This window comes from Sphaerodactylus townsendi, linkage group LG06 (genome assembly GCF_021028975.2).
Source record: "Sphaerodactylus townsendi isolate TG3544 linkage group LG06, MPM_Stown_v2.3, whole genome shotgun sequence".
In the NCBI taxonomy this organism is placed as follows: Eukaryota; Metazoa; Chordata; class Lepidosauria; order Squamata; family Sphaerodactylidae; genus Sphaerodactylus; species Sphaerodactylus townsendi.
The window spans coordinates 117,848,957-117,876,247 of NC_059430.1; the positions used below are offsets into that span (position 1 = coordinate 117,848,957).

At 46.5% G+C, this 27,291-nt stretch overlaps 1 protein-coding gene across 1 annotated transcript in view; it reads right to left on the bottom strand.

Annotated features, from left to right (window-relative positions):
* The window catches only part of ATP4A (ATPase H+/K+ transporting subunit alpha), a 43,741-nt gene that overhangs the window by 1,782 nt on the left and 14,668 nt on the right, over positions 1-27,291 (bottom strand). The window contains exons 6-21 of the mRNA XM_048500545.1: positions 25,862-25,996; positions 23,585-23,702; positions 23,054-23,322; positions 21,317-21,515; positions 20,015-20,124; positions 18,710-18,844; positions 17,359-17,551; positions 14,971-15,146; positions 14,227-14,363; positions 13,233-13,383; positions 12,115-12,283; positions 10,230-10,384; positions 8,427-8,550; positions 4,882-5,027; positions 2,168-2,301; positions 1,105-1,206 (exon numbers count right to left, since the gene is read on the bottom strand). Coding sequence (XP_048356502.1) covers positions 1,105-1,206; positions 2,168-2,301; positions 4,882-5,027; positions 8,427-8,550; positions 10,230-10,384; positions 12,115-12,283; positions 13,233-13,383; positions 14,227-14,363; positions 14,971-15,146; positions 17,359-17,551; positions 18,710-18,844; positions 20,015-20,124; positions 21,317-21,515; positions 23,054-23,322; positions 23,585-23,702; positions 25,862-25,996 — 2,453 coding nt within the window. The remainder of the gene's footprint in view (positions 1-1,104; positions 1,207-2,167; positions 2,302-4,881; positions 5,028-8,426; positions 8,551-10,229; positions 10,385-12,114; positions 12,284-13,232; positions 13,384-14,226; positions 14,364-14,970; positions 15,147-17,358; positions 17,552-18,709; positions 18,845-20,014; positions 20,125-21,316; positions 21,516-23,053; positions 23,323-23,584; positions 23,703-25,861; positions 25,997-27,291) is intronic.

Sequence of the window (27,291 nt, forward strand, 5' to 3'; positions counted from 1 at the left end):
TAAATAGTTCTATGTTAGGTTAGAAAGGTATGTTTCGCTGCAAACTCTTTTGAGAGAAAAGGAAGGGCATGCATCTAAATCCGTTCAGAGAAGTAGTTCTTGAGGGGGCTGTTGTCTACGGATCAGCAGAAAATTAAGCAGGTATTTTCCATCCACAAGAGCATACATTTGGGATAGGGTGGAAGGCTGCCCCTGTCCATGGTGCTGAACCAAAGCCAGCTTTTGCCTGTTCAGCTGCTATGTTTCCTGGTCCCAGACAGGGAACCAGGTAGTCACACACCAGAGTGAGGTGGTAGTATTGTTTGAACCTCTTGGGGAGGACTGTTTTATGTTTCATATACACCCCCTATGTTAAAAAAAATCCCTAATACAGAATGCATATGGAGCAGAAGATTTTGGTGTTTTAGGGGGTTTTTAAACTTCATTTGTACACCACCTTTCTCAAGGTAGCTGATGTAATTTTCCCATCCTCCAATTCATCTTCATGACTATCCTGTGAGGTAGGTTAGGCTGAGAGTGTGATTGGCCCAGGGTCACCCAGTGAGCTTCCATGGTATGAGTGAGGATTTGAACCCAGGTTTGCCAGATACTAGACTCATTCATTCATTCATTCATTCATTCATTCATTCATTCATTCATTCATTCATTCATTCATTCATTCATTCATTCATTCATTGGATTTTTAAAATCCCACCCCTCCCCCACAATGAGGCTCGATACGACTAACAAGATAGCAGTGCCCCATGGCCTCCCTCTGCCATGCCAGGCCTTAAGAAGGTGGAATGCGAGGGGACAGGGCATAGAGGTTCCATGGCTAGGGGTGTTGGTGGATTGCAGTCCTAGCTCTGTCCCCTACATGTTCAGACCTATGTTGGTTCAGCATCTGCAGGCAGACAAAACCGCATAGGGATGGCCTCTCTTCATATGACTGGCAAACATTTCAATAGGGCATTTTCCAATCACACAGGCAAGGTCTATGCATGTAGGACCTCTTCCTCTCCATTGTCCCCACAGAGTAATGTCCCCACTGAGGACACACTGTGTAGTTGCCAGGCAACTGCTAAGCACTTCCTTTACTTCTCTCCCACCTGCACAAGTCCTTACCGTATGGGCATGAAGTTGAATATGTTGGGCATCCCAGGGCAGTAGCAGAGGAAACAGCCTACGCAGATCTGGAAGACGATAGCGATCACCAGGACTTTGTTTCTGCAAAGGGAAGCAGATGGGGATGGGAAGAGGAGACTTCAGGCCTAGTGGCTTCTATCCAGTAGGGGGCAGACTTGAGAGTGAGGCTGTATTGACTAGGACAGTGTACTGACAATTGTGCTTAGTAAATTTTGGGTACGGATAATAAAAACCTGATGAGAGGGGGTTAAACCCCCCCCCCCCAAATTCAGTTCTCCCAGCTGCTGTTTCTCAAGTCCACATGGCAGGGCGGGGTCCAGAGTTCAGTTGAAGCTCTCTAAGCTGATAAAGCTGAATCATATTTAGCTTTGCCGAATAGTCTGGGAAATTTTTGCAGTAAAAAACCCTTTAAAAAAAAACCTCAGTGTTGACTCAAAGACTAAGGAGGGCTTCTAAGTTTCACTGCTGATGACCACAAGGAAGTTCGGCAGATGTTGCTTGCTCAGCCACGGGTGATGGAATGTTGCAAGAAAGTGCAGATGCAGGACTATAGCCAGAAATGTTGTGGTGTCTGGACCCATGGGTATGTTGGGGGTGAAGAACCAGTGTAAAGCCACCTGGTGGCTGAGAACCATGTGTACATGGCTCACCCCTGTTGTCCTATCTCCATTTTTTATTTTCTCACTCTTTTTTAAAAGAGTGAATTAAAAATCCAAGGAGGTGCCTGGATTAAAGAGGTCTCCCATACCTCCTCTGTGGCAACAGCCTCACTCGGTGTTATCCCAAAAGAGTCTCTGGAAGCTTCAGAGACCAAGATCTGTTTCTGGGGAACAGTATGACATCAAACCTTCTAAATTTGAAAGCAAAACAGATTCAGTGTGCATGTGTTAGGAGCATGCAAAAATATACAGCCAAGAAATTTGGCAATGGGAATAATATATGTGCATTTGTGTTTAAGGAGGCAAGGTAGAATAATTCTACCTTGGGCAGTGGCTAGGATATGAAAGATCGATATGGCACTGCTGATTGGGTTCCCACCTACCGGAAGAAACCCTGCTGGAAGACAGAAAGACGCCGTGTTTTGCGAATGAGCACGTCAGCAATCTGGCACACTTCAATGCTGATGAAAAAGACAGTGTAGCACGTATACTCCTGGTACAGGCGTTGCCCAAAGGTCTGCAAGAGAGTAGCACACCCAGAGGTCATTCTAAAACACTCGTATAGTCTGATCTCCCCCCTATAAGACCAGGAACAGAGAGCCATGCTTCCCATTCAGCTGGCGTAGTATGGTGGTTAAGAGTGGGTGGTCTCTAATCTGGAGAACTGGGTTTGATTCCCTGCTCCTCCACATGAAGCCTGCTGGGTGACCTTCAGCCAATCATGGTTTTCTCTGAACTCTTTTAGCCTACGCAGAGGCAGGCAATGGTCAGCCCCCTCTGAATTTCTCGCCTTGAAAACCCTAAAGGTTGCTCTAAGAAGAGTTTGGATTTATACCCCACCTATTCCTACTGTAAGGAGACTCAAAGTGGCTTACAAGCTCCTTTCCCTTCCTCTCCCCACAACAGACACCTTGTGAGGTAGGTGGGGCTGAGAGAGTTCCGAAGAACTGTGACTAGCCCAAGGTCACCCAGCAGGCTTTGTGTGCAGGAGTGGGGAAATGTATCTGGTTCACCAAATAAGCCTCCGCCACTCAGGTGGAGGAGTGGGGAATCATTCCCAGTTCTCCAGATTAGAATCCATCTGCTCTTAACCGCTACACCATGCTGTCTCTCAGCTATGACTTGACAGTGTTTGGACACACACATGCACACACTCTGAATTTAGGATGTGTGAAAGTTTACCATAGACTGGCCATTTTCTAGTGGACAACTTAATACATATTGGCTGATGGATGCTTGCAAAGTATGCAGAATAGCAACAGACCTTCAGACTAAAGGTAAATAATCCCCAGGCTATATATTTCCTAGCCCTGACCTAAATGAACCAGGCTAGCCTGATCATGTCAGATCTCAGAAGCTTAGCAAAGTTGACCCTGGCAAGTATTTGGACGGGAGACCTCCAAGGAATACCAGGATCATGGCACAGAGAAAGGCAATGACAAACTACCTCTGAAAATCTCTTGCCTTGATTGTATTTTACAGCATATTCATGTATATATTTGCTAGCCTTGACCTATCTGGCCTAGGCTATCCTTGTTACATTTCAGAAGCTATGTAGGGGTAAGTTCTGGTTAGTGCTTTTTTAAAAATAACATTTTATTACTTTTCTCAAATATAGTTTAAAAGCAGATAAGAAAATATAGAAAGGAAAAAGAAAATACAGTTACCCATCAACCATACATATATTAGCAATAAAACGTTGGATCTTTGAATTACAGCACTTCTATCATTCAGAGAAAACATTACTTAGTTTTGAAATTTGTTACCTTCTAACCTTTAGTTCCAAAACAACAATAAATATCTAGTGAGCAATAACAAATTAATATTCTAACTATTGTTATTATTCTTACATCGTTGATTCAGCCCCACATAAGAAATACAGTCCCCATTTCTCATCAAGTCCTTGTTTTAAGCGCCTGTTTACAATATTTGTTAATTTGGCCACTGTAGCATATTCTCGAACTATCTTCCCAGAGTTCTGCATTAAGGTCACTTTCAGTTTGCCAACCGGATACAACTATTACCCTTGCGGCTTTTAATCAGTGACAACATAGTTCATTAAGCTTCTTTGGAGGATTTTTAGGCAAAATACCCAATAGCATAGTTTTAGAAATAAAAGGAAATTTTAGGTTTAAGTATTTTTTGTTTAAGTGTTAAGATCACTTTCAGTTTGCCAGCCGGATGCAACTATTACCCTTGTAGCTGTTAATAAGTGACAACATAGTTCATTGAGCTTCTGTGGAAGATTTTTAGGCAAAATACCTAATAGGATGGTTCTATTATTATTATTATTATTATTATTATTATTATTATTATTATTATTATTATTATTATTATTATTATTATACACATAACAACACAGCACAAGTGTCTGGAATTCATCTCTGAATATCGAGTCCTTCCCAAGGACCTAGGATATTAGAGGTATTTGCGTAGAATATGTGCAGTTCCTAGAAGTGCTGCTTTCTGCACCATGTGGACTGATGTTCTGTCCAAATTTAGGCTTTCCAGATGTTTTTCAAGATTTCTTGGGATTCCTCCTAGAGCACCGACTACTAGTGGGATTACTGTTGTTCTTTTTTGCCACAATCGTTCAACTTCAATTATTATTATTATTATTATTATTATTATTATTATTATTATTATTATTATTATTATTATTATTATTATTATTATTATTATTATTATTATTATTAATTAGGCTTAATAAACCGCCCAACCCCTGAAGGGCTCTGGGTGGTGTACAATGAGACATTAAACAGATACAATATAAGGTCTCATAAATACAATATAGCGATAAAACATTAAAATTCATTAAAACACATTCTAGCAATAAAAGGAAATTTTAGCTCAAGTATTTTTTGAATTTTTATAAGTACTTCTATCCAATGATTTTTTTACAAGTCCACCACACGTGAAAGAAAAACCCAAGCTCTTCTCCTGTGATGTGGGTGGCATGTAAGTGGCCCAAGCTAGTCTGACATCACCTAATCTCAGAAGCTAAGCAGGGTTGGTCCTGGTTAGTACCTGGAAGGGAGGCCAGGGATGCTATGCAGAGGAAGGCAATGGCAAAGATAAGAAGAGGCTCCCCACTCACCCACTCTTGCCCATAGCTATCCTGGAGATCCTGGAGATGTTGGTTCTCCCAGTCGGCCCGGAGCCTCACACACTTCAGCGGGTACCAGCCCTCCTGGGCCATGGCAGTGAAGTAGTCGGTGAAGCCTGCAAATGATTGGATGGCTCCTGGATGGGATGGAAATAGAGGCAGATTTAGATGAGGAATCAGCCAACCCCCTTTTTGTCACATCAAGGAGTGAAGGGAATTGAAGAAGGAGCCAGCATCTGAAGGCCATTGCTTTCACATCCTGCATGTGAGCTCCCAAAGGCACCTGCCATTGCGAGTAGCAGAATGCTGGACTAGATGGACTCCGGTCTGATCCAGCAGGCTATTTCTTATGTTCTTATGTTCTTATCTAAGCCAGCGATTCTCAACCAGGGTTCCGTGGTACCCTGGGGTGCCGTGAGCATGTCCCAGGGGTACCGCGGCAACCCTACCGGCCCCCCTTACTTTTGTGGTGTCTCCTGCCGGAGCCAGCAAGGACATGGAGCTGGCCCAGGGGGGGCAAGGCCTGCCACAAGGTCAGCAGCCACTTCCCCCGAGTGCTTCCCTTCACCCTGGAAGTGGAAGGTGTGGGGGGTGGGGTGGCAAGAACGGGCACTGGGAGGGGAAGGTGGGGGGGATGGCAGGGGTACCGTGAGATATGAAGAGTGAGGTCAAGGGTACCGTGACGTTGAAAAGGTTGGGAAACACTGATCTAAGCCATGCTTTGCCACCATTGTTAGAAACTCTGTTTTGCACAGCTCTCAGGCAGGCAGACAGGACACAAAATTTTAATCAGTGCTTGAATTTTTTTTGCCCAGCAAAGAGAATAGCAGCTTTGGAGGGGAGTAATTAAATTCAGGGAAATTCTCCCCAGGGGCCATTTCCATTATCATTTTAGTATTCTCTGTGATTGCTCAGAAGTAAAAAGCACCAGGAAAAAGGTACCAGGAAAACCTACCCACAGAACTGTGTTGGCATATCTTTTTAGGTTTTGGACTTTGCAGTCAAAACAAAGGCATCAAGAGGTTTGATCTTGGACCTTCTGAGTCATTGTGTACCTATGTGTCATTCAGTCACAGCCATTAAGTCACAGTCAACTTATCGTGACCCTGTGGGATTTTCAAGGCAAAGACCATCAGAGGTGTTTTGCCATTGCATGCCATTGTGCAGCAATCCTGGTATTCCTTGGTGGCCTTCCATCCAAGTGCTAACTAGGGCTGACCCTACTTAGCTTCTGAGATCTGATGTGATTGACCTACCCTAGGCCAGTGATGGCAAACCTTTTTGAAACCGAGTGCCCAAATTGCAACCCAAACCCCACTTATTTATCACAAAGTGCCAACCCGGCAATTTAACCTGGATGCTGAGGTTTTAGTTTAGAAAAAACCGGTTGGCTCTCTCTACCTCCGCCCCACCCGCTCGAGCAGGGGCCAGCCTGCTGTAGTCTCCAGCAAGTCCCACACACATCGCTCTGTGCCTCTCTAGCATCTCTGCTTCCTCTGCGCCCCCTCCCCCAGGCAGCAGCCACCTGGAACACAGGCACCAGGCCCGCCAGCTGAGTCCTTCCTGCTCACTGCGGTGTGCGCACATTGTGCTCAGTGGCCCAGGCCAGCCTAGATGTGTGTGTGTGTGTGTGTGTGTGTGTGTGTGTGGGGTGATTTTCCACCCCCTACATGACGAACTCTGTGTGCGCGTGCCCACAAAGAGGGCTCTGAGTGCCGCCTCTGGCACCCGTGCCATAGGTTCGCCACCACTGCCCTAGGTTATCCAGCTCAGGGTATTTTGGCCCTTAGAAACATATTAAGAAGACACCGAAGACTTACTTCCAAGCCAGCCTGGTGCAGTGGTTAAGAAGAGGTGGACTCTAAACTGGAAAACCATCTGGGTGACCTTTCAGCCAGTCACAGCTCTCTCAGAACTGTCTCAGCCCATGCAGAGGCAGCATTGGCAAACCACCTTTGAACATCTCTTTGCCTTGGAAACTCTATGGCAGTGATGGCGAACCTTTTTGAGACCGAGTGCCCAAACTGCAACCCAAAACCCACTTATTTATCGCAAAGTGCCAACACAGCAATTTAACATGAATACTGAGGTTTTAGTTTAGAAAAAACGGTTGGCTCCGAGATGCTGGTGCTCAGGAATAAGCGAGGAGAGGTGGTAGTGGGTGTGGCTTTGCTTTGAAACAGCAATACAATGCCCGAATGGGTGACTCACCATTTCAGGAGGGTTTACTCAGAAGCAAGTCCCCCCACATGACAAACTCTGTGCATGCGTGCCCACAGAGAGGGCTCTGAGTGCCACCTCTGGCACCCGTGCCATAGGTTCGCCACCACTGCTCTATGGAGTTGTTATAAATCATCCACAACTTGACGGAACTTTACACACACAAGCTCTACTTCCTTTCCTCCAACACTGGGGACAAATGCCCAACAAAAACAATATTGTATTGTCGAAGGCTTTCACGGCCGGATTCAACTGGCTGTGGTGGGTTTTCTGGGCTGCGTGGCTGTGGTCTGGTAGATCTTGTTCCCAACATTTCGCCTGCATCTGTGGCTGCCATCTTCAGAGGTGCATCGTAGAGAAAAGACTGTTTCACACTTGAAAAGTCTGTTTCACACATATTGAAGCAGACTTTTCTCTGTGATACACCTCTGAAGATGCCAGCCACAGATGCAGGCGAAACATTAGGAACAAGATCTACAAGACCACGGCCACACAGCCTGTAAAACCCACCACAATCAAAAACCTTTTTTTTTCATCCCCACTGCCCATTCTAGTTCCTTCAGTGCTTTTCCATTGGCTGCTGGTGGAACTCCAAATCAGGTTCAAGGTTCTTGGTGACCTTGGGCTAGTCACAGTTCTTCAGAACTCTCTCAGCCCCACCTACCTCACACAGTGTCTGTTGAGGGTAGAGGAAGGGAAAATAGCTTGTAAGCCACCTTGAGTCTCCTTACAGGAGAGAAAGGTGGGATATAAATCCAAACTTTTCTTCTTTAAGGCTCTGAGTAGTCTGGGACCCTTGTATCTACGAACTGCATCATTCCATATTGTCGGTGGAGGACGCTCTGGTCCTCTGATAGAAATCTCCTTGTGGTTCCTGACCCCAAGGACATTAGCTGGACCTCAACTAGAGCCATGGGTTTTCTCTGCCCTGGCTCCAGCCTGGTGGAGCTCTCTGTTAGCAGACAAAAGGGCATTGAGGGACCCTAAATAGTTTCGCAGGGCCTGTAAGGCAGAGATGTTCCACTGGGCTTTTGGCTGAGACCACAAATATCCACTCTGTGCCCCCCCTCTTGTCAACCTTTCGCCCATGCTCGGATGGTCCTTCTGAAAAAGGGGGCCTGTATCGATGTGGGATAATTGGTTTTCATAAGTTTATGTTGTTACTTCCCATCTGAGTTTCTATTTTATTGGTAAGATGTTAGTTAGTTGGATATATCAATGTTCATAAATGCTTTTAAATATGTATGCATGCCACCCTGAGGTTAGGAAGGGTGGGATAGAAATTTAATAAAATGAATACAATAAATAATGCACACCAATTTGGAAGTAGGAATAGACGGCCAGTGCTTCATTGACCAGACGGTCCCGTCGAGGGTTGCGGGGTTTCAGATGCATGATGTCACTCTCCGCCTTTTCGTAGGCCAGGGAAACAGAGGGGAACTAAGAGATGAGAGGAGAAAGAAACCTTAGTTAAGTTAGGAAAGGGAGAAAACTGAAGTCCAAGGGGGTAGGTGGCTGCACCATCTCTGTCCCAGTAAGAATATCACCAAGGGAAGTCTGCTGAGGTGCCAACTAGCCATGCTTGAGAACCTGCTAAGGTCCACCTGGCAGTCAGCAGGAAGGAACTAAATATTCAGCAAATGCTTTGGATGCACCAAAATGAGCTTCTTCATGGATGCTACCTTCATCTGCTACCACCTCCAATTGTAAAAAGGCACAATGTTAAAAAAATCTTTGAGAGTTTTGAACAGAGACTTACTATTTAGTGTCTCTGTGTACCTTCTGTGTCTTCCCTTGAACCCTGCTAATTTTGCAACAGTTTCTTGCAATCACTTCTCGGGTACTAGGCACCGGCAAAGCAGTCGTGACAATACTGGTCATTTAAAGACTGCATCAACTGCACATGGGCAGAGAGGGGATGAACTGTAAGAGCTTTCCTTCTTTGCAACAAAAGTCCATCACCAATGAGACAACTAAGAGCAAGAGGGAAAGGGCCCTCAATTCTTAATGGAGATTGTTTCGTTTTCAGACCAGGCAAAAGCAGCCACAAGCTGCAGAAATCTGACTCGATAAAACCAAATGCTGCTATTCAGGTAGACAACAATCCAATCAGAAATTCAGGTTGTATAATACCAAGAATATCCAGCAAGGTAATTTCTCCCGGCGAATCAGATCTGTGTTGAAATTTATTGCATGCTTTGCCCCTACTGGGTATAATACCTGCTAGCAGGGCAGTTCACCAGTGGGCTCTCCAACTGTGAAGCTGTTCTTTTTACTGCGTATCTCTCTGCTGTCCAAGTTGTACATATTTTCAAACATGTACAATGCCATCAGTGCCTGTTCAAGTTTATAGACCATTAAAATCTTGGACAGGTATCTCGGCTGCCCTTTACCTGTCCAATATAACATCTACGAAATGCCGCTGGGCCTTTTCCAGGGCCCGTTTTGACGCTTTTCCATCAGCCAATCTAATGGGCAGATTTCAAAAAATCCCATGACATAGGAGACTATGTGTTTGTAACTCAGGGGAAGTGGACTCTGTATTACATATTCTATTGCATTGTGAACTCCATAAAGGGGAAAGGGAGGCTTTAATTCATCCATTGTTTATTCAGTACAGAAATTTAACTAGAGTTAATTCCGATTCAGTTCTTGTGAGAATTTTACTGGAAGACCCGAAGGTTTCATTTTTATATCATCAAGCGGTAAGCTAAATTTTTGTACAATGCTGGCACATAATAAAGCGAAGAGAATCATGTTAGGACCAAGAGCCAGACCACATGAAGGTGACCGTAATAATGCTACAAGCTGATGATATTTTTTGTGTATAGACTTATACCATGGATTTCTGTACAAATTCGATTTTTCTTTTGTTTATTGTTCTTCCTTTTTCTTGTTCTTCTCTACTCTTTTTTGCTGGCCTAATGGCCGTAATAAAACTGACTGACTGGCCTGTTCAAGTTGTACATATTTTCAAACATGTCAAATGCCATCAGTGCCTGTTCAAGTTGTACATATTTTCAAACATGTACAATGCCATCAGTGCCTGTGTCACCCATGGAATGAATCTGAACAGATGGAAAAATAGGAATAGTGAAAAGAAACTGCTTGCTACTCACAATGTCTGTGCACAATTCGATAAAGAGGATAGTGATGCAGCCGAGGGGAAGGGGGACGCTGACGGTGATGTAAATCAGATACGGGGTCAGCTCGGGGATGTTCTTGGTCAGGGTGTAGGCAATGGACTTCTTGAGATTGTCAAAGATCAGACGTCCTGGAGCACAGGAAGACACAGATGAGTGCAGCGAACCAATTGCTTTGCTGAGCCAGCTCCTTTCTTCCACCTTTAAAAAAAACAACTCACAAAGGCCCTCTTTGTTCAGTTCAGTTTGGGCGTTTTCCCACTTACCTTCTGCCCCGCGCTACTGTAGCCAAGTAGCGTGGGGTCCCCCGGCACTCCCCACTACAGGGGTGGCGACAACGCAGCTGCCCCGACGCTGACACTGTCGCGCCCCCTCAGCACATGTCATTCCTGGCGATCTTCAAAATGGCGCCTTTTAATGGGGAAGCCCGGGCGCGCGCCAGAAATGACGCGCGCTGAGAGTAGCGCACGGCTTAGGGGGCTATGAGTAAGTGGGGAAACGCCCTTTGTTAAGTACAGTCATAGACCAGCAGAGTAAAACATCAGCACAGATAACATTGCATGGCAACAGTACAATAAAATCATTTAGCTAATGGACTTGCCAACCAAAACCTTCCATGTTTTGTGAGCGCTGTAGCAATACTTTGCTACTGTATACGAAATGGTATCATCCTTATCAGCAAGTGGATAGTTTAAGAACATAAGAACATAAGAACAAGCCAGCTGGATCAGACCAGAGTCCATCTAGTCCAGCTCTCTGCTACTCGCAGTGGCCCACCAGGTGCCTTTGGGAGCTCACATGCAGGATGTGAAAGCAATGGCCTTCGAGTACCTGGACTGTTAAGGCATTTGCAACCTCAGATCAAAGAGGATCAAGATTGGTAGCCATAAAATTGACTTCTCCTCCATAAATCTATCCAAGCTCCTTTTAAGGCTATCCAGGTTAGTGGCCATCACCACCTCCTGTGGCAGCATATTCCAAACACCAATCACACATTGCGTGAAGAAGTGTTTCCTTTTATTAGTCCTAATTCTTCCCCCAAGCATTTTCAATGTATGCCCCCTGGTTCTAGTATTGTGAGAAAGAGAGAAAAATTTCTCTCTGTCGACATTTTCTACCCCATGCATAATTTTATAGACTTCAATCATATCCCCCCTCAGACGTCAGTTTACCACAAAGTCCTCAGGACGTCCAAGGTGGCCAAAGGTTCTGCGATTATGAGATTCTCCCACTGTTGACCATCTTGCCATAGGCCTAATCAAGCTCCTGTCATTTGGGCTCAGCCCATGAATTGTCTTAAGCATGTAGACAGGAGACCTCTCTTTGTTCTGAGGTGGGAGCAGACTCCTGTCCGCTGGGGTGCATGATGGCCATTGTTGAAGAAAGGACTTTAGAGATGAAGCTCAACCCATACCCAACCTGGACTCTAATCTGGAGAAGTGGGTTTGACTCCGCACTCCTCCACTTGAATGGCGGACTCTTATCTGGGGAACTGGATTTGTTTCCCTGCTACTAAATGTGAAGCCTGCTGGGTGACTGGGCTAGTCACAGTTCTCTCAGAGCTTTCTAAGCCCTACCTGTCTCACAAAGTGTCTATTGTGGGGACAGGATGGGAAAAGAAGTTTCTAAGCTGCTTTGAGACTCCTTACAGGAGATAAAGACAGAATACATTCAAACAACCACCCCAACAACAACCACAACTCCTCCTCCCCCTCTCCTGCTTCCTCTCCCCCCTCCTCTTTTCTTCTTCCTCTTCTTCACATATTTGTACTGAACAGTTTAAATGCTTTCTGGCAATCAAGGGTAAATTGATAATCCAAAAGGTGCTTCCCCCACCGGCTTGGATCTCCCCATAACAGACCTTGTTCAACCCCCGTGACAATGGAGGCAAAATTATCGTCCAGCAAGATCATGTCGGCAGCGTTCTTGGCCGCGTCGGATCCAGCAATGCCCATGGCCACCCCAATATCCGCCTTCTTCAGAGCAGGGGAATCATTGACTCCATCTCCTGTTACCGCCACGATGGCACCCTGAGGAGGAAGAGGGCAAGAGAAGGGATGTCCAGTCATTTGCCTGTCCAATATACTTCCATTCCAGACTCACACCACCCCGATGGTCTTCTTGCAAAGGTTCTGTTGCTCAGTTGTAGTGCATCTGTTTAGCATGCGAAAGGCCCCAGCTTCAGGCTCCATTTAACAAGATCAGGTCATAAGCACTGACAATTGACAGGCACTAACAATCAGAGCAGACAATACTCATGCTAGACCAGGGGTTGGCAACCTTTACCACTCAAAGAGCCAGTGGTGGGATCCAAAAATTTTAGTAACAGGTTCCCATGGTGGTGGGATTCAAACAGTGGCGTAGCGCCAATGGGACTGGGCGGGGCACGACGGGTGCATGGCCAGACATTCTGGGGGCGGGGCATTGCTGGGCGAGGCTGTGGCAAGGAAACGAATGCATGCAGGCGCAGGCTGCCACACACGCCGGTGCACCTCCTGCTAGACTGCTTCAAGTTCTGCATGCTACTGCTGAGGAGCGGAGGAGGGGCGTAACTAAGGCAAAAATCACGTGGCAAAATCACCAATTAGTAACCCCCTCTCGGCACACACAAATAATTAGTAACCTACTCTCGGGAACCTGTGAGAACCTGCTGGATCCCACCTCTGCAAAGAGCCGTTTGGACCCGTTTTCCACGGCCCCAAAGATCTACTGAGCCGGAGAGGCGGCTCCACACGGATCCGCCTCCGGTTCGGCCCCTCCACTCACCTTTCGTTCCAGCACTGCTCTGGAGGGACACGCCCATGCTACCCTCCGACCTCCAGGCCACGCAGAGCCGCAGTATAAGGCTGAAAGAGCCGCATGCGGCTCTGGAGCCATGGGTTGGAGACCTCTGCGCTAGACCAATAGTCTGAGTCTGTATGAGGAAGCTTTGTGTGCATTACCCCTGCCAAACTCTTCCTCGGGTTTGGTGGCCCTTACCAGTTTCTGGCAGCTTTCCACAATGATGAGCTTTTGCTGTGGAGAAGTGCGAGCAAAGACCATCTCTGGGTGCATCTTGAGGATCTCCACCAGCTCCTCGGTCTCCATGTCTTTCAGCTGGCCCCCATTCACTACACATGCTCGGGCCTCCCTGGAGGAGAAAGGCAAAGATTTTTGTTTCCAACAGTCACAGCCCTTTATTGGCACAACAGACAAATAAACAGTTCAGCTAATTAACATCCAGTCCAGATAAAACAAAACATAGCTAGAAAAAAAGATAAAATAATAAAACAGAAACAAAGCAAAAAGCTTCTAGGGGTGCAATCTTATGGCACAGTATAAAATTTTTGTGACAGTTTCCATTATTTGAGAAATGCAATTGAAGAAGAACAGTTTGGATTTATATTCCTGCTTTTTCTCCTGTAAGAAGACTCAAAGGGGCTTACAGACTCCTTTCCCTTCTACTCCCCACCACAACAAACACCTTGTGAGGTGGGTGGGGCTGAGGGAGCTCCGAAGAACTGTGACTAGCCCAAGGTCACCCAGCTGGCATGTGCTGGAGTGCACAGGCTACTCTAGTTCCCCAGATAAGCCTCCACAGTTCAAGTGGCAGAGCAGGGAATCAAACCCGGTTTTCCAGATTAGAACGCGCCTGCTCTTAACCACTGCGCCACTGCTGCTCCTCAAGAGAAGAAGAGTTTGGATTTATACCCACCTTTCTCTTCTGTAAGGAGACTCAAGGTGGCTTACAAGCTCCTTTCCCTTCCTCTCCTCACAACAGACACCTTGTGAGGTAGGTTGGGCTGAGAGAGTTCAGAGAGAATTGTGACTAGATGAAGGTCACCCAGCAGGAATGTAGGAGTGCAGAAACACATCTGGATCACCAGATAAGCCTCTGTCACTCAGGTGGAGGAGTGGAGAATCAAACCCGGTTCTCCAGATTAGAATCCACCTGTTCTTAACCATGACACTACGCTGGCTCTCAGACACTCACCGCTTGTTGACCTGCTCCACGGGGATGCGCAAGCGGGTGGCAATGTCTTCAACAGTTTCGCTGCCTTCTGAGATGATGCCCACACTGGCAGCGATGGCCTTGGCAGTGATGGGATGGTCACCTGTCACCATGATCACCTGGAAAAGGAAGGGACAGATGAAGCAGGGGGAAAGATTACAGCCAAAATACATTACCTGTTCAATATTGATGACTGGTAAATGTATGCTGAAGGATTTGCGTTGCCAAGAAGGTTCAGAGATATCAAACGCCCCTTCCACATGTGAAACGTCTGTAGACTCTAACCTTTTTAGGCCTGTGGAATTCTGATGAAGTATCGTGGGTACAGCCACAAAATGGCTGCCGCACCAGCCACAAAATGGCTGCCGCACCAGCCACAAAATGGCAGCTGCTTACCTTCAGTGACACAGTATAGATGTTGTGGCAGCTGCTGCCAAAGTGATGTTTTAAACAAATTGCATAGCCAATCAAAAGCCTTGCTTGCCACAAGGCCCACCTGGCCCCACCCACTTTCTAAAAATACTTGGTGGATGACAGGGACAGTACTGGTGGATGCCAGGGTGCCAAGTTGGGACCCCTTCTATAGATCCTCTGAGTAACTTAAATCTTGCCGAATAAAAATGAAAATAAAATCAGTAATAACCGTTCTTTTCACTGAGCCCATCCACCTTGCATGGCACTGACTATCCTGTCTGCCAGAGTACCCCAGATGATCCCGGAACATACCCGGATACCTGCAGTGCGACACTTCATGACGGCATCGGGCACAGTGGCTCTTGGTGGGTCTATCATGGAGATGAGGCCTGCGAAGCAAAGCCCACTTGTGGGGAAGTTCATCTCGTCGCTGTCAAAGTGGTAACCACGCGGGAACTCACTCTGGGGGAGGTACAGGTGGCAGAACCCTGCAGTCGAGAGAGAAAAAAGCAAATCAAGGGGAGAGCACCGTGCTTCGGTTCATAAAACAACACAGTCCCCCCACATTTCCACACCAGACACCACAGTTGCTTGGCCTTTCATGCTCAACTTGTATGTATCCTTATCCTCAGGCAAGGGCTGGCAGCCTTCACTAACAAAAGCACCCATTTTGCCCCCTCCGCCCCAAGCAGAATTTGGAGCCACAAAATATATTTTAGCCTTATAACATACACAGCCTATTAAGTCAAAATTAGGGAAGGGTGCCTGTGGAGTGCCTCCTGAGGCTGCCTGGGTGTGGATTCCCTTGTTCTCATTCTCTTAGGGCAATTCCGCACACAAGTAAAATAGGTTCGACCCAGTTCCCTGAGAAGGGTACTAACCTAGGTTGAAGCCACTGTTGTTCCCCATTGCAACCAGCTTGATTCCAGCTTGGAGGGCGGAATCATCCTGTGCCTCTTTGCCGCGATTGGCTACTATTCTATGGCCATGTTCCATCTATCCCCACACACGTTATAAAAAAAACTGCCACAGGAATGAAGGGATGGTGGCGTTTTTTGATTGGCCAGCTGTACGCATGCCCGAAACACTCAGCTGTGATTGGCTGAATGTGGGACTCCTGGCACCAGAGATTCCGCACTTTCCTGGAATCGAGCTGAGTTTGAGAGTGGTTCCCTGAAAAAGTAGTAGTTCCCAACTGGAGTCGGAAATTTGACCGTTACACGGGGCGAAGCTGGTACAAAACCATGTCGATCCCAGTGGTTGTGCGGAGCACTTAGGTCGAACGCAGCTTGAACTTAGGTCGATAACCCAAGTGCGGAATCGACCTTACAAGACTTGGTGTGGCGGGAGGAGTCCATTATTTGGCTACTGGCCCTTCTCTCCTACTAGACTCTAGAAGTAGATAACCTCTGCTTATAACCTCTGCTTATCTTTGCTTTTTCTCCCTCCTTCCCTTTCTTCCATGTGTGCTTCTCTCACCCTCTCTTTTTCTCTCTTCCTCTTTCTTCTTCCCCTTTGGTGTCTTTCCCCCTCTCATTTATGCTCTCCTGTTCCCTCCTAGCCAATCCCAAAGCTGTCCCTGATGCCTCTCAACTGAGTTGCTCCCAGGGTCATAATGAGGCAAACTGTAGCCCTGGGCAAAACCTGAGTTGGATGCCCCCCCCCCCATTGACAGCAACTTTGGGTGGTGGTGGTGGCATCATGACAGTATCCAGATGATACCCTGAAATTTTGGTGCTGATACGTCCAAAAATGCACCCCCTGCAGGAACATCCCAGAAATTTGCCCAAGAATCTTTGTTCTGCATTGGGTTTTCTGCATTGCTGTCAATGGGGGTTGCAGGCTGGGGGGGGGGCACATTTCTGAAGGCACAGTCTCAAAACTTTCATGGTCTCATCAGAACACTGCCCTAATGATACCCCCCCAGGTTTGGTGCAGTTTGGTTCAGGGGGGCCAAAGTTATGGACCCTCAAAACTGTAGCCCCATCTCCTATTAGCTCCCATTGGAAACAATGGGGGATGGGGGCACCCCCTTTGGGAGTCCATAACTTTGGACTCCCTGAACCAAACCTCACCAAACTTGGAGGTAGCATAAGAACAGTCTCCTGATGATATGCTGAAATTTTGGTGCCGCTAGCCTAAAAACTGCGCCCCCTGCAGGCCAAAAATGGAAAACCACTAAAAATACCCCAAAACGAACCCTGCATTTTGATGCCCCCCCAAGGTGGTGCCCTGGGCAGCTGCCCACCTTGCCCAATGGGCTTTACACCCCTGGTTGCTCCTGCCATGTCCCTCTGAATGGTTTCCCCTCACTCTGGCGCTCTCCTGACTGTTACTGGCTAGTTGCCCTGCCCCTACAATTGAGCCTGGCCAGCTGCATGGGCATTGGCCACTGGGCCTGGCCACGTTTTCTGCTCCACCCTGCCTCCTTGGCTGTCTGTTATCTGCCAACTCTCCCCTGCATTGTTGGTTGCAACAGGGTTGGCTGCCTCCTAGACTCTGAAGATGCAAGTGCTGGTGGGCCTATTGGCTGAGGGGCAGTAGGGATGGGCCACCATAGAAGGGCAAAAGAGTCACATGTGGCTCCAGAGCTGTAGGTTACACACTCTTGTCCGGAGCTTGTCAGGACCCCAGGTTCCCATTGTTCCGTGCTTTGTCTTTACAAGATGCCAGATTCAGCACGGCGTTGTTCCAGCTTACCTAAAACACGCTCGCCCAGACCGCCGAGATCCATGTAAGCTGTTTGGAAAGCTTCCTTCCACTGCTCATCCAGGGGCAACTCTTGGCCTTTGATCATGATGGTGGAGCAACGTTCCAGGATGCGCTCGGGAGCGCCCTTCATCACCAGCAGGTAGCGCTGATCTCGAGGGTCATCTAGCTCATGGATGGACAGCTATAGAAGGGAGAGGAGAGGAACCATGAGGATTGGATAACTCTACCTTTAGATCTTCTTTTGCATCTCTAAGGCTCATTCCGCACATGCAGAATAATGCACTTTCAAACTGCTTTCAGTGCTCTTTGAAGCTGTGCGGAATAGCAAAATCCACTTGCAAACAGTTGTGAAAGTGGTTTGAAAATGCATTATTTTGTGTGTGCGGAAGGGGCCATAGTCAGAAAATGGAAATCCTAGTTTGGGACTTATCATGTTGGAAATGAGGACTTTGCCCAGCCTCAGACTTCAGTGAGGGACTTGACTATAGAGTTGGAGAGACAGAGTGGTCAAGGCACTGGGCATCCTTTCTCTTACTGCTCTGACATTTTGCCTTTGCGGATTGCTTCTCTAAGGGAAACTTCCTTCCTTCCTGCTTCTTCTTACATCTCCACTCAAAATCACGCTTCTCCATGAGGACAGGACCCAGTTCCTGTATCTCTCTCCATCCTAGTTCATTAGACCAGATTAGAAAACTATATTCACTCAATGCTATCTAGAAATGGAGCTCCTACAATAAACATAGTACCGGTATACTAGTTTGAAAAGACAAAAGGCTCCGAGTTATTGTGTTCCTGACACATACAGAGATGAGCTTTGCTGAACATGCTAACACTTTATGCAATCTGCTAAACTACTGGATCGAGAACAGGGGTCTGCAACCTGCGGCTCTCCAGATGTTCATGGACCACAATTCCCATCAACCCTGCCACTTGGCCATGCTGGCAGGGGCTGATGGGAATTGTAGTCCACGAACATCTGGAGAGCCGCAGGTTGCAGACCCCGGATCTAGAATTTAACTGGTTCTTAAAGGACCAAGATTCTTGAATTCCAATGTATGACAGATCTAACTAGTTTACTATCCTTAGCTCAGTGAGACAGCAGAGGCATTGCAGGCAGAATGTCCCTGGTTCAGTTATCAGCGTCTCAAGCTACCCAGCTTCCAAAGACTCAAGGGAACAGCAGAGCGGGTCTCAGGCAAGCAGTAGGCAGTTTCATTTGGAAGCTGTTCTCCCTCTCTTTCCTCCGTTAACCATGAGCGAAATAAAGAAGAGTCTCCATCGGAGACAGTAGAGGATTCTGCTCTCTGGAGCCCTGGGGATGAGATGCAGATTTGCTGACCTGGAACTTGTTGGTTGAGTTGAAGGGGATCTCGCAGGCTTTTTTGAAACGCTCCCGGTACTCCATCACATTGCCAAGGGTGATCTCAGAGAACTTCACCAAGGCTGTTTCCGAGGCGTCTCCGATCACAATCCGCTGGGGTTAGAAGGCCAAGGGGGAGAAATGGAACCAGGAATGAGGAGATGCAGCCACATTTAAGAGGAAATCCTGCCTCACCCCAGAAGCCTTGGGCAAGGCTCAAGGGCAATCCCATATGTAGGAACTCATAAGCCACATAAGTAAAATGTATGTGCCAGAGCCGTACCAAGAGGGAACTGTGCCTGGGGCACATGTGCGCTCTGTGCCCCCGGCCCAGAACGCCATCACCACGCCCCCGCACTAGCATGCGCCCGGTGTATCATGCCCCCCATCCCCTTGGTGCTACGCCACTGGTATGTGCTTCATTTCTGAAATGACTGGATCATGTTATGAGGCTCACAGACCTAGACTCCAGCCTTGTGTGCCTATCTTCTTCCTTCCAGTAGGTGGACCTTGGTCTATATTGTCTTTCAAGATGATATCGGGTATCATCTCCAGACAAAGAACTGGCAACAATGACTGGAGACAGCCGTGCCACTGAGCATGGAAAGGATGCCTTCCCCATACACAGCCTAAGATATGGATGCGCCATGGCTTGCCCCATGGTGCAAGCAGTGACTCCTGTGGCACAGATGGGGAAAACAATACATGGGGGAGTCTTCAATCCTCCTGCTCTTACAGCTCAGATCTGATATGAATCCCCCCCCCCATTTCAGGTTTTTTTAGGAGCTCCTAATATGGAATTCCCCACTCCTCCACCAGAGTGGCAGAGGCTTATCTGGTGAGCCAGATGTGTTTCCACACTCCTACATTCCTGCTGGGTCACCTTGGGCTAGTCACAGTTCTCTCTGAACTCTCTCAGCCCCTTCTACCTCACAAGGTGTCTGTTGCGGGGAGAGGAAGGGAAAGGAGCTTGTAGGCCACCTTGAGTCTCCTTACAGGAGAGGAAGGTGGGATATAAATCCAAAACCATCTTCTTCTTCTTCATCAACAGTGGAGCATCCGAACACTTATTTTTGGTGCTCACTAGCACCACCCACAGGCCAGAGATTACACTGTTGTCCCTGAAGATGACCATTCTACAAAAGAAGCTCTTCAGCATAATATCAACATGAGCAGACTTCCAGTAACCCTGACCAAAGTCACACACAAAGTTACATCAGAGGGCTTTCAGAGCAGACCCTTGATAATCATAAAACATCTACACGTGCCCACAGCCTTCATTACCCTTGGCACAGGTACGTTGTCTTGGCCTGACTTGAAAAAAGCACGGTTGCAGAGGCTGACCACCTTGCACAGAGCTCTCCATGTCTCAGATGACTGATCGAAACTCTGACCTGAAAAGTGGTGAGAGAAAGAGAGAGACCCATATGAATTTGAGGCACTCACAGCTTGTTTGCTCGTAGCTGACAGTGGGTCAGGCCCTCTCTGAGAAGCTGTGGTCAGTTTAGTCAGCTGGTGTGATGCAGGGGTTTGCGTGCCTGTCAAGAGCTAGGGAAACCCCAGTTTGAATCTCCACCCCAGTGATGAAGTTTACTGGGGGATCTTGGGGCAGTCACTCTCCACTTTGCCAACCTTGCAGGGCAGTGGTGGGATCCAAAAATGTTAGTAACAGGTTCCCATGGTGGTGGGATTCAAACTGTGGTGTAGCGCCAATGGGGCTGGACGGGGAATTCCAGGGGCGTGGCTGGGCATTCCAGGGGCGGGGCATTCCTGGGCAGGGCTGTGGCAAGGATGCAGCCACTGCGCCAGTCCTTGAGCGGGAAACCAATGCACGCAGGCGCAGGCTGCCATGCACGCCGGTGCACCTCCTGCTAGACTGTTTCAAGTTCTGCCCGCTACTGCTGAGAGGAGGGGCGTAACTAAGGCAAAAATCACGTGGCAAAATCACCAATTAGTAACCCCCTCTCGACACACACAAATAATTAGTAACCTACTCTCGGGAACCTGTGAGAACCTGCTGGATCCCACCTCTGTTGCAGGGTGATTGTGAGAATAAAAGGGAGACAGGACAGTCACGTTGCTGCAATGGGTTGGGGTGGGGGCGCCTGTGAACCCCCATTTCCTGTAAGCTCCCATTGAAAATGGGGTATGGGGCACCCCTTTTGGGGATCCATAACTTTGGACCCCCTGAACCAAACTTCACCAAGCTCAGATGGTATCATCAGAACAGTCTTTGGATGAGACCCTGAAATTTAGATGCCACTGTCTTTAAAATGCAACCCCTTCAGGCACAAATGCAAAAAACACCAAAAATACAAAAAAAAATCAGATGGACCCGAATTTTTCGGGTATACCAGAATATTTGGGTACATCCAAATATGTTATTTGTCTTATTCGTACATACAGATAATTTTATGCCCAAATAAATCAAAATCCGAATTTTACCGAATTTCTAGGGTACTGACCAAGCCTAATCCTAACATCTCCCAAGCTTTCTATCTTCTATCTCCCAAGCTTTCTATCTTCCAAGCTTTCTATCTTCCAAGCTTTCCAGGCATGTAATGTGGCTATTAGGTAATTCCGTACCTGACTGGTCCTCTGTGGTATCTGCTGTGTGGATCTGGTTGTCAAACCAAAGGTGAGAGACAGTCATACGGTTCTGGGTGAGGGTTCCCGTTTTGTCTGAGCAGATGACAGATGTAGAACCAAGTGTCTCTACGGCTTCCAAGTTCTTTACCACACAGTTTTTCCGGGCCAAGCGTTTGGCTGTAAGGGAAAGACAAACCTGGCCAAGCAAAATAAGAGAAAGAGATTTACAAAGCTTCAACTGAATCCAGTAGGAGCTTAAACTGACTTATGCTTATAGCAAAAAAATGCATTTGGACTTTTTGCACTTAAAGGGGAAAGTTTCAGTTGTTGAATTTATACTTCTCTCTCTTTACAGATGTGAAACAACAGATATTTTAGAACAAGATCAGACTGTTTGAAATAAACAAAGAACTGATTTTAATCATTAGACATTAGGTAACAGTATAGTACAGTGATGGCGAACCTATGGCATGGGTGCCAGAGGTGGCACTCGGAGCCCTCTCTGTGGGCACACACACACAGAGTTCGTCATGTGGGGGGCGGAAAATCACTCCCTCCCCACACACATCTAGGCTGGCCTGAGTCATTGAGCACGAGGTGCGCATACCGCGGTGAGCAGGGAGGACTTGGCTGGCGGGCCTGGTGCCTGTGCTCCGGGTGACTGCTGCCCGAGGGGGGGGGGCACAGAGGAGGCAGAGATGCTAGAGAGGCACAGAGTGGTGCGCGCAGGACTTGCTGGAGGCTAGAGCAGGCTGGCCCCTGCTCAAGCCGGTGGGGCAGAGGAAGAGGGAGCCAACCTTTTTTTTCAAACTAAAACCTCAGCATTCAGGTTAAATTGCTGGGTTGGCACTTTGCGATAAATAAGTGGGGTTTGGGTTGCAATTTGGGCACTCGGTCTTAAAAAGGTTCGCCGTCACTGGTATAGTAATTAGAATTGATAATTTTTTAAGGATAAATTACGAGGAGTTTGGGAGTTGATACAATAATTTTAAATGGATAAGCTGTTGGGGAGGTCTGGGGAGGGGTTAAGTGCAGAGAGTAGTTAGAAGCAGGGGAGGGGATGTTAGTACACTCTGCAGTTAGATAAGATTTTAATTTAGTTTGTAGCTACATACGAATCTCCATCCTATTGTATTAGTGGGGAAGAGATACAATAATGGTCTGTTTAATTTTCTCTTTTTTTATTAGTATGGTAATGAATTGAAATAATAGAATGAATTAGCCAGGGTTCTTCTCTTTTTTTATTGTATAATTCCCTTATTGAAGAATGGGAGAACTTATGGTTAGCTTCTGATTACTCAATATTGTTATGATTTGTTTTTTTCCTTTTTCCTTTATTTTCATGTATTTTAATTTTGAAAATTAATAAAAATATTTAAAAAATTTATACTTCTTACTGGCTTCTATCCTTACTGGAGCCCTGACAGAGACAAAGATAGCAATCCTACTCTCTTGCCAGAAACAAAGATGGCAACTCTAGTCTTCTGCCAGAAACAAAGATGGCAACCTTACTCTTCTGCCAGAAACAAAGATGGCAGTCTTATTACACCATAACCCAGCATATCTACCTTGAATCAGTCCACTTTCATTTGTTTGCACTGAATCAGGCGCTGGAATACTAGAATGGTTCAGACTAGTGCTCATTGCAACTGGGATGTCCTTAAAAGAATATTGGGATGAGGCAGAATGTCAGGGCAGTAGAATGTATGTTGACTAGAAAGTACGGTTACTCACGGTTACAGTTGCCAGGAGGCCCTCAGGAACATAAGCCACCACAATGGCCATGAAGAAAACCATGGCTTTGAGGAAGGGGTAGCCAATCACCATAGCAACCACAAAGAAGGTGGCACCAAAGAAGATGGCCAGGCCGGCGATGATGTCAACAAAGTGCTCAATCTCAATAGCGATGGGTGTTTTTTCGTTCTCCACACCCGAGGCCAGGCTGGCAATGCGCCCAATGATGGTGCGGTCTCCAGTATTGATTATGATGGCAGTGGCTGTGCCTGGAAAGTCATGAGGAAACAATATGGCTACTTATGTGAAATGTAACCTCTTGTGAAGGCACGTGTAGATGGCTGCATCTCCCAGAGCTAACACTGTGGTCATTATGTTGGCTCATGCAATTCCATTTCAGTGACATGAATCAGCAGAAATAAGTGGGAACAAGGTGCCGAAAACCTTCAAATTGTTTCTCAGAGGTTGGCTGGAGGCGGCAAATGGGCCTTCCCCAGTTTCATCTCAACACAGAAGACCTTTCCAGCTTACCTTCCAGGCACATAGTGGAGAAGAAGGCAATGTTCCTAGTTTCCAGGGGGCTCTCATGGGTGCACTCTGGTGATCTGGTCTGGGGCTCTGATTCCCCAGTCAAAGAGGAATTATCGACCTGAGAGAGAGAAAGACATAAGGAAATTTGTACATGTAGCATGCTCTTTGAAATAGAGCTATGTGGGGTTAGCCATTTGGAAGTAGCCCTGTCCATGTTGTTCAGAGAGCAAAGCTCAGAAAAGGCAAGGACATTTACATGACAGCTAGAGCAGAGGTGTCCAACTCTGGCGCTTCAGATGTTCATGGACTACAATTCCCATCACCCCCTGCTGGCATGCTTTGTAGTCCATGAACATCTGAAGTGCCAGAGTTGGACACCCCTGGGCTAGAGATTCTGTTCAAGATCATGGTCCCAGTTGAAAACTGTGAATTTGTTGAATATTTGAGGCTCGGTGAGTACTAGAATTATTTCAAGCCTGCGAAGTCATGATGAGGTCAGGCCCCAACCCAGGAGATGACTAGCTTGAATTAAATTTATCTTAAACCTAAGAATCTGCAGTATCCCAGAATGTTGGGTTTATACTGTTCATGTATATATAAGGACATATTTTGAGTCAACACTGAAAGGTTAAAAAAATGGAGACTGAGGGATAAGTCTTATGCATGTAATGTAATTTTGTTTTGGAGTTTGAAAGAATTTTCTTGTGTACATAATCGTAAATAGTAGTAAATGTGTGTGTACTTTGAAGATATTCAAGTATTTTACTGTGTAAGTGTATATTTAAATCTTGTCAAGAACCAAGGAGATGAATGAATCAATTCGCCACATCTTCCTGGGTCTTCTTTATGTTGAATGCTCTGCCGAATCCTAGTTCCTGCCATTCCCCTGTTCTGATTCTCTTTTAGAGTCAGAGAATCGTATTTAAATACCTCTTTCATCAAAACATCATGCCCTGCAGTATCAAACATAGAACTTGGCATTTATAGCATTTATATTGCCCCAGACGGCTATTAGTAAGCCTTGCCTTTGTGTAAAGTTGCGCCCAGGTGGGCACGACTTTACACAAAGGCAAGTCTTGCTAACAGGCTAACAAGAGCCGTCTAGGGCAATATAAATGCTATACATGCAAAATTCTATGTTTGATACTGGAGGGCATGATGATTTTGATGAAAACGGCGCTTAAACACAGTTCTCTGACACTAAAGAAGAACAGGCACTATTTTGAACTGCGACCTGATCCTGAAAATTGCAACATGATTTCCACACGACCCAAGAATTTGTTCTCCCCAATACTTAGGCATCCAGTTTAATTCCAATTCCAGTTTATCTTATCTTTCTGATCTAGAATCACCCACACACAGAAGTGTCGTTATGATGGCCATGTTGAACTCCTTCCCATCATCTGTCCTTTCTAGGAGATTCCTCCCTGTGTCATACTCCGTGCAACTTTGTGCACACGAGGGAGAAATGCCAGACTCTTACCTCCCACATACTCTTTGACAGTCAGCTTTATAAGGACTTACGGGAGAAACTTATTGCCCCTGCGGCTCAAGACGATGCAATTGGAAGCAAAAAGAAACCACTGGCTCTCAACCTGTCTGATAGAGATCCACAACTAGCAAGCTCAATACTTTTCACAGATTTAAAAAATAAAAAATGTAATGATCAAATCTTAAAAATTTTAAAGTGAAGACTTGTATGCATTATCACCATCACCATCACCATCACCATCACCATCACCATCATCATCATAATAATAATTTAGTATACCGCCCTATCCCCGAAGGGCTCAGGGCGGTGTACAGATAAAACATCAGCTAAAAACATACATATAATTAAAACAACAGTCATATCTTAAAGCATCGCCCGCGCCCTTACGAAACCCTCCTAATGCGAAATAATGGATCCTGATAGTATTAGGGCCCATGAATAAGAATATAACATAATCACCAATTTTATGTTTTTATAGCATCAACTTTAACCCTAACTTGTAGCATCTTAACCCATAAATGTTTCCGACTATATGCACATTTCAATTTCATGCCAATAAAGGTATTTGTACTTTTACTTCTAACTATGGTCATGTGTGTTGCAACTTCTGTTGCACTTTGATCTTTATCCTGGAAGGCATATGGTATTGTATTGGCTGCACAAACCCCCAAGTATTGCAACAGGGTAATAGTGTTCTCCAGTAGAGGTCAGTGGTGGTCCATCTTCTGCCACCTATGAGACGATGTGGGTAGTTACTCATTTCCCCACACGTGTGTCTCAGGTACCTTGCAGCCTTGCGCGGTGATAATCCTGATGTCTGCTGGGACTCGGTCTCCTCCTTTGATCTCCACGAGGTCACCCACCACCAGCTGATTGGCGTTGATCTGGAACTTGTCCCCACCTCGAATCACTGTGGCTTGCTGTGATTGGGGGAAGCAGAAATCAGGCTTGAACCTCTACTGCCACCTAAAGTTTGGCCATTCTGGGGATGAGGCACAAATGCCTCAGTTAATAACCATGGAAAAGGGCAGGGTGGAACCAGAGCCAGCGTGGTGTAATGGTTAGAACGTGGGCTAGGATTTTGGTGACTCAGGTTCAAATCCCTGCTCGACCTTGGAAGCTTTCTGGGTGACCTTGAATCAACCACTCTCTCTCAGCCTAAATTACCTGGCAGAGTTATTCTTGTCAGGATAAAATGGAGAAGGGGAGAATGATGCTTTAAGTGGATTTCCATTGGGAGGGGGAGTAGGATGTAAATATCTAATGAATGAACCAATGAATGAACCAACAAATGAACGAATGAGTGAATGAATGAATGAATGCAGGAGACCAGTTGAAAAGCAGGTCTAGCCACCCCATAATAGTTGTACTAAAGAGAACATTTCATTTATAATTAATTCCTTCCTTCTTGCAGGGCTGGCTTTATCAAGAAGCAACATGAAATTGATGACAGAAATGCCAAATTCTTGCCTCTTTCATTGGTGACCAACCCACTCTCATTTTATTATCCTGCCTGCATCGTCTTGCTGAATGGAAAGGTCGATTTTATCAGGTACCCACGTGTGGCACGCTGCGTGATGGCTGATGGCGCATGTGCTAAAATGGGACATTTATTTATTTATAACTCAAACTTACTATCCCGCCCATTCCCAAAGGGCTCTAGGTGGTGTACAGCTTAATATCTCAGATAAAACCTCAGATAAAACAACATAAAACATCATACAATCATAAAACCATAACAATCTCAATCACATAAACTTAAAACAGTATGGGCTCTGGGCAGAGGTGGGATCCAGCAGGTTCTCATAGGTTTCTGAGAGAAGGTTACTAATTATTTGTGTGTGCCGAGAGGGGGTTACTAATTGGTGATTTTGCCATGTGATTTTTGCCTTAGTTACACCCCTCCTCTCAGCAGTAGCGCGCACAACTTGAAGCAGTCTAGCAGGAGGTGCACCGGCGTGCGTGGCAGCCTGCGCCTGCGTGCATTCGTTTCCTGCCCAAGGACCGGCGCAGCGGCTGTGTCCTTGCCACAGCCCCACCCAGGAATGGCCCGCCCCAGGAATGCCCGACCACGCCCCCATTGTGCCCCGCCCAGCCCCATTGGTGCTACGCCCCAGTTTGAATCCCACCACCATGGGAACCACCACTGGCTCTGGGCCACTAGAAGAGTTCTTCTAGTCTGGAAGTCCCCAAGGTCAGTACCATCACAAAGGCA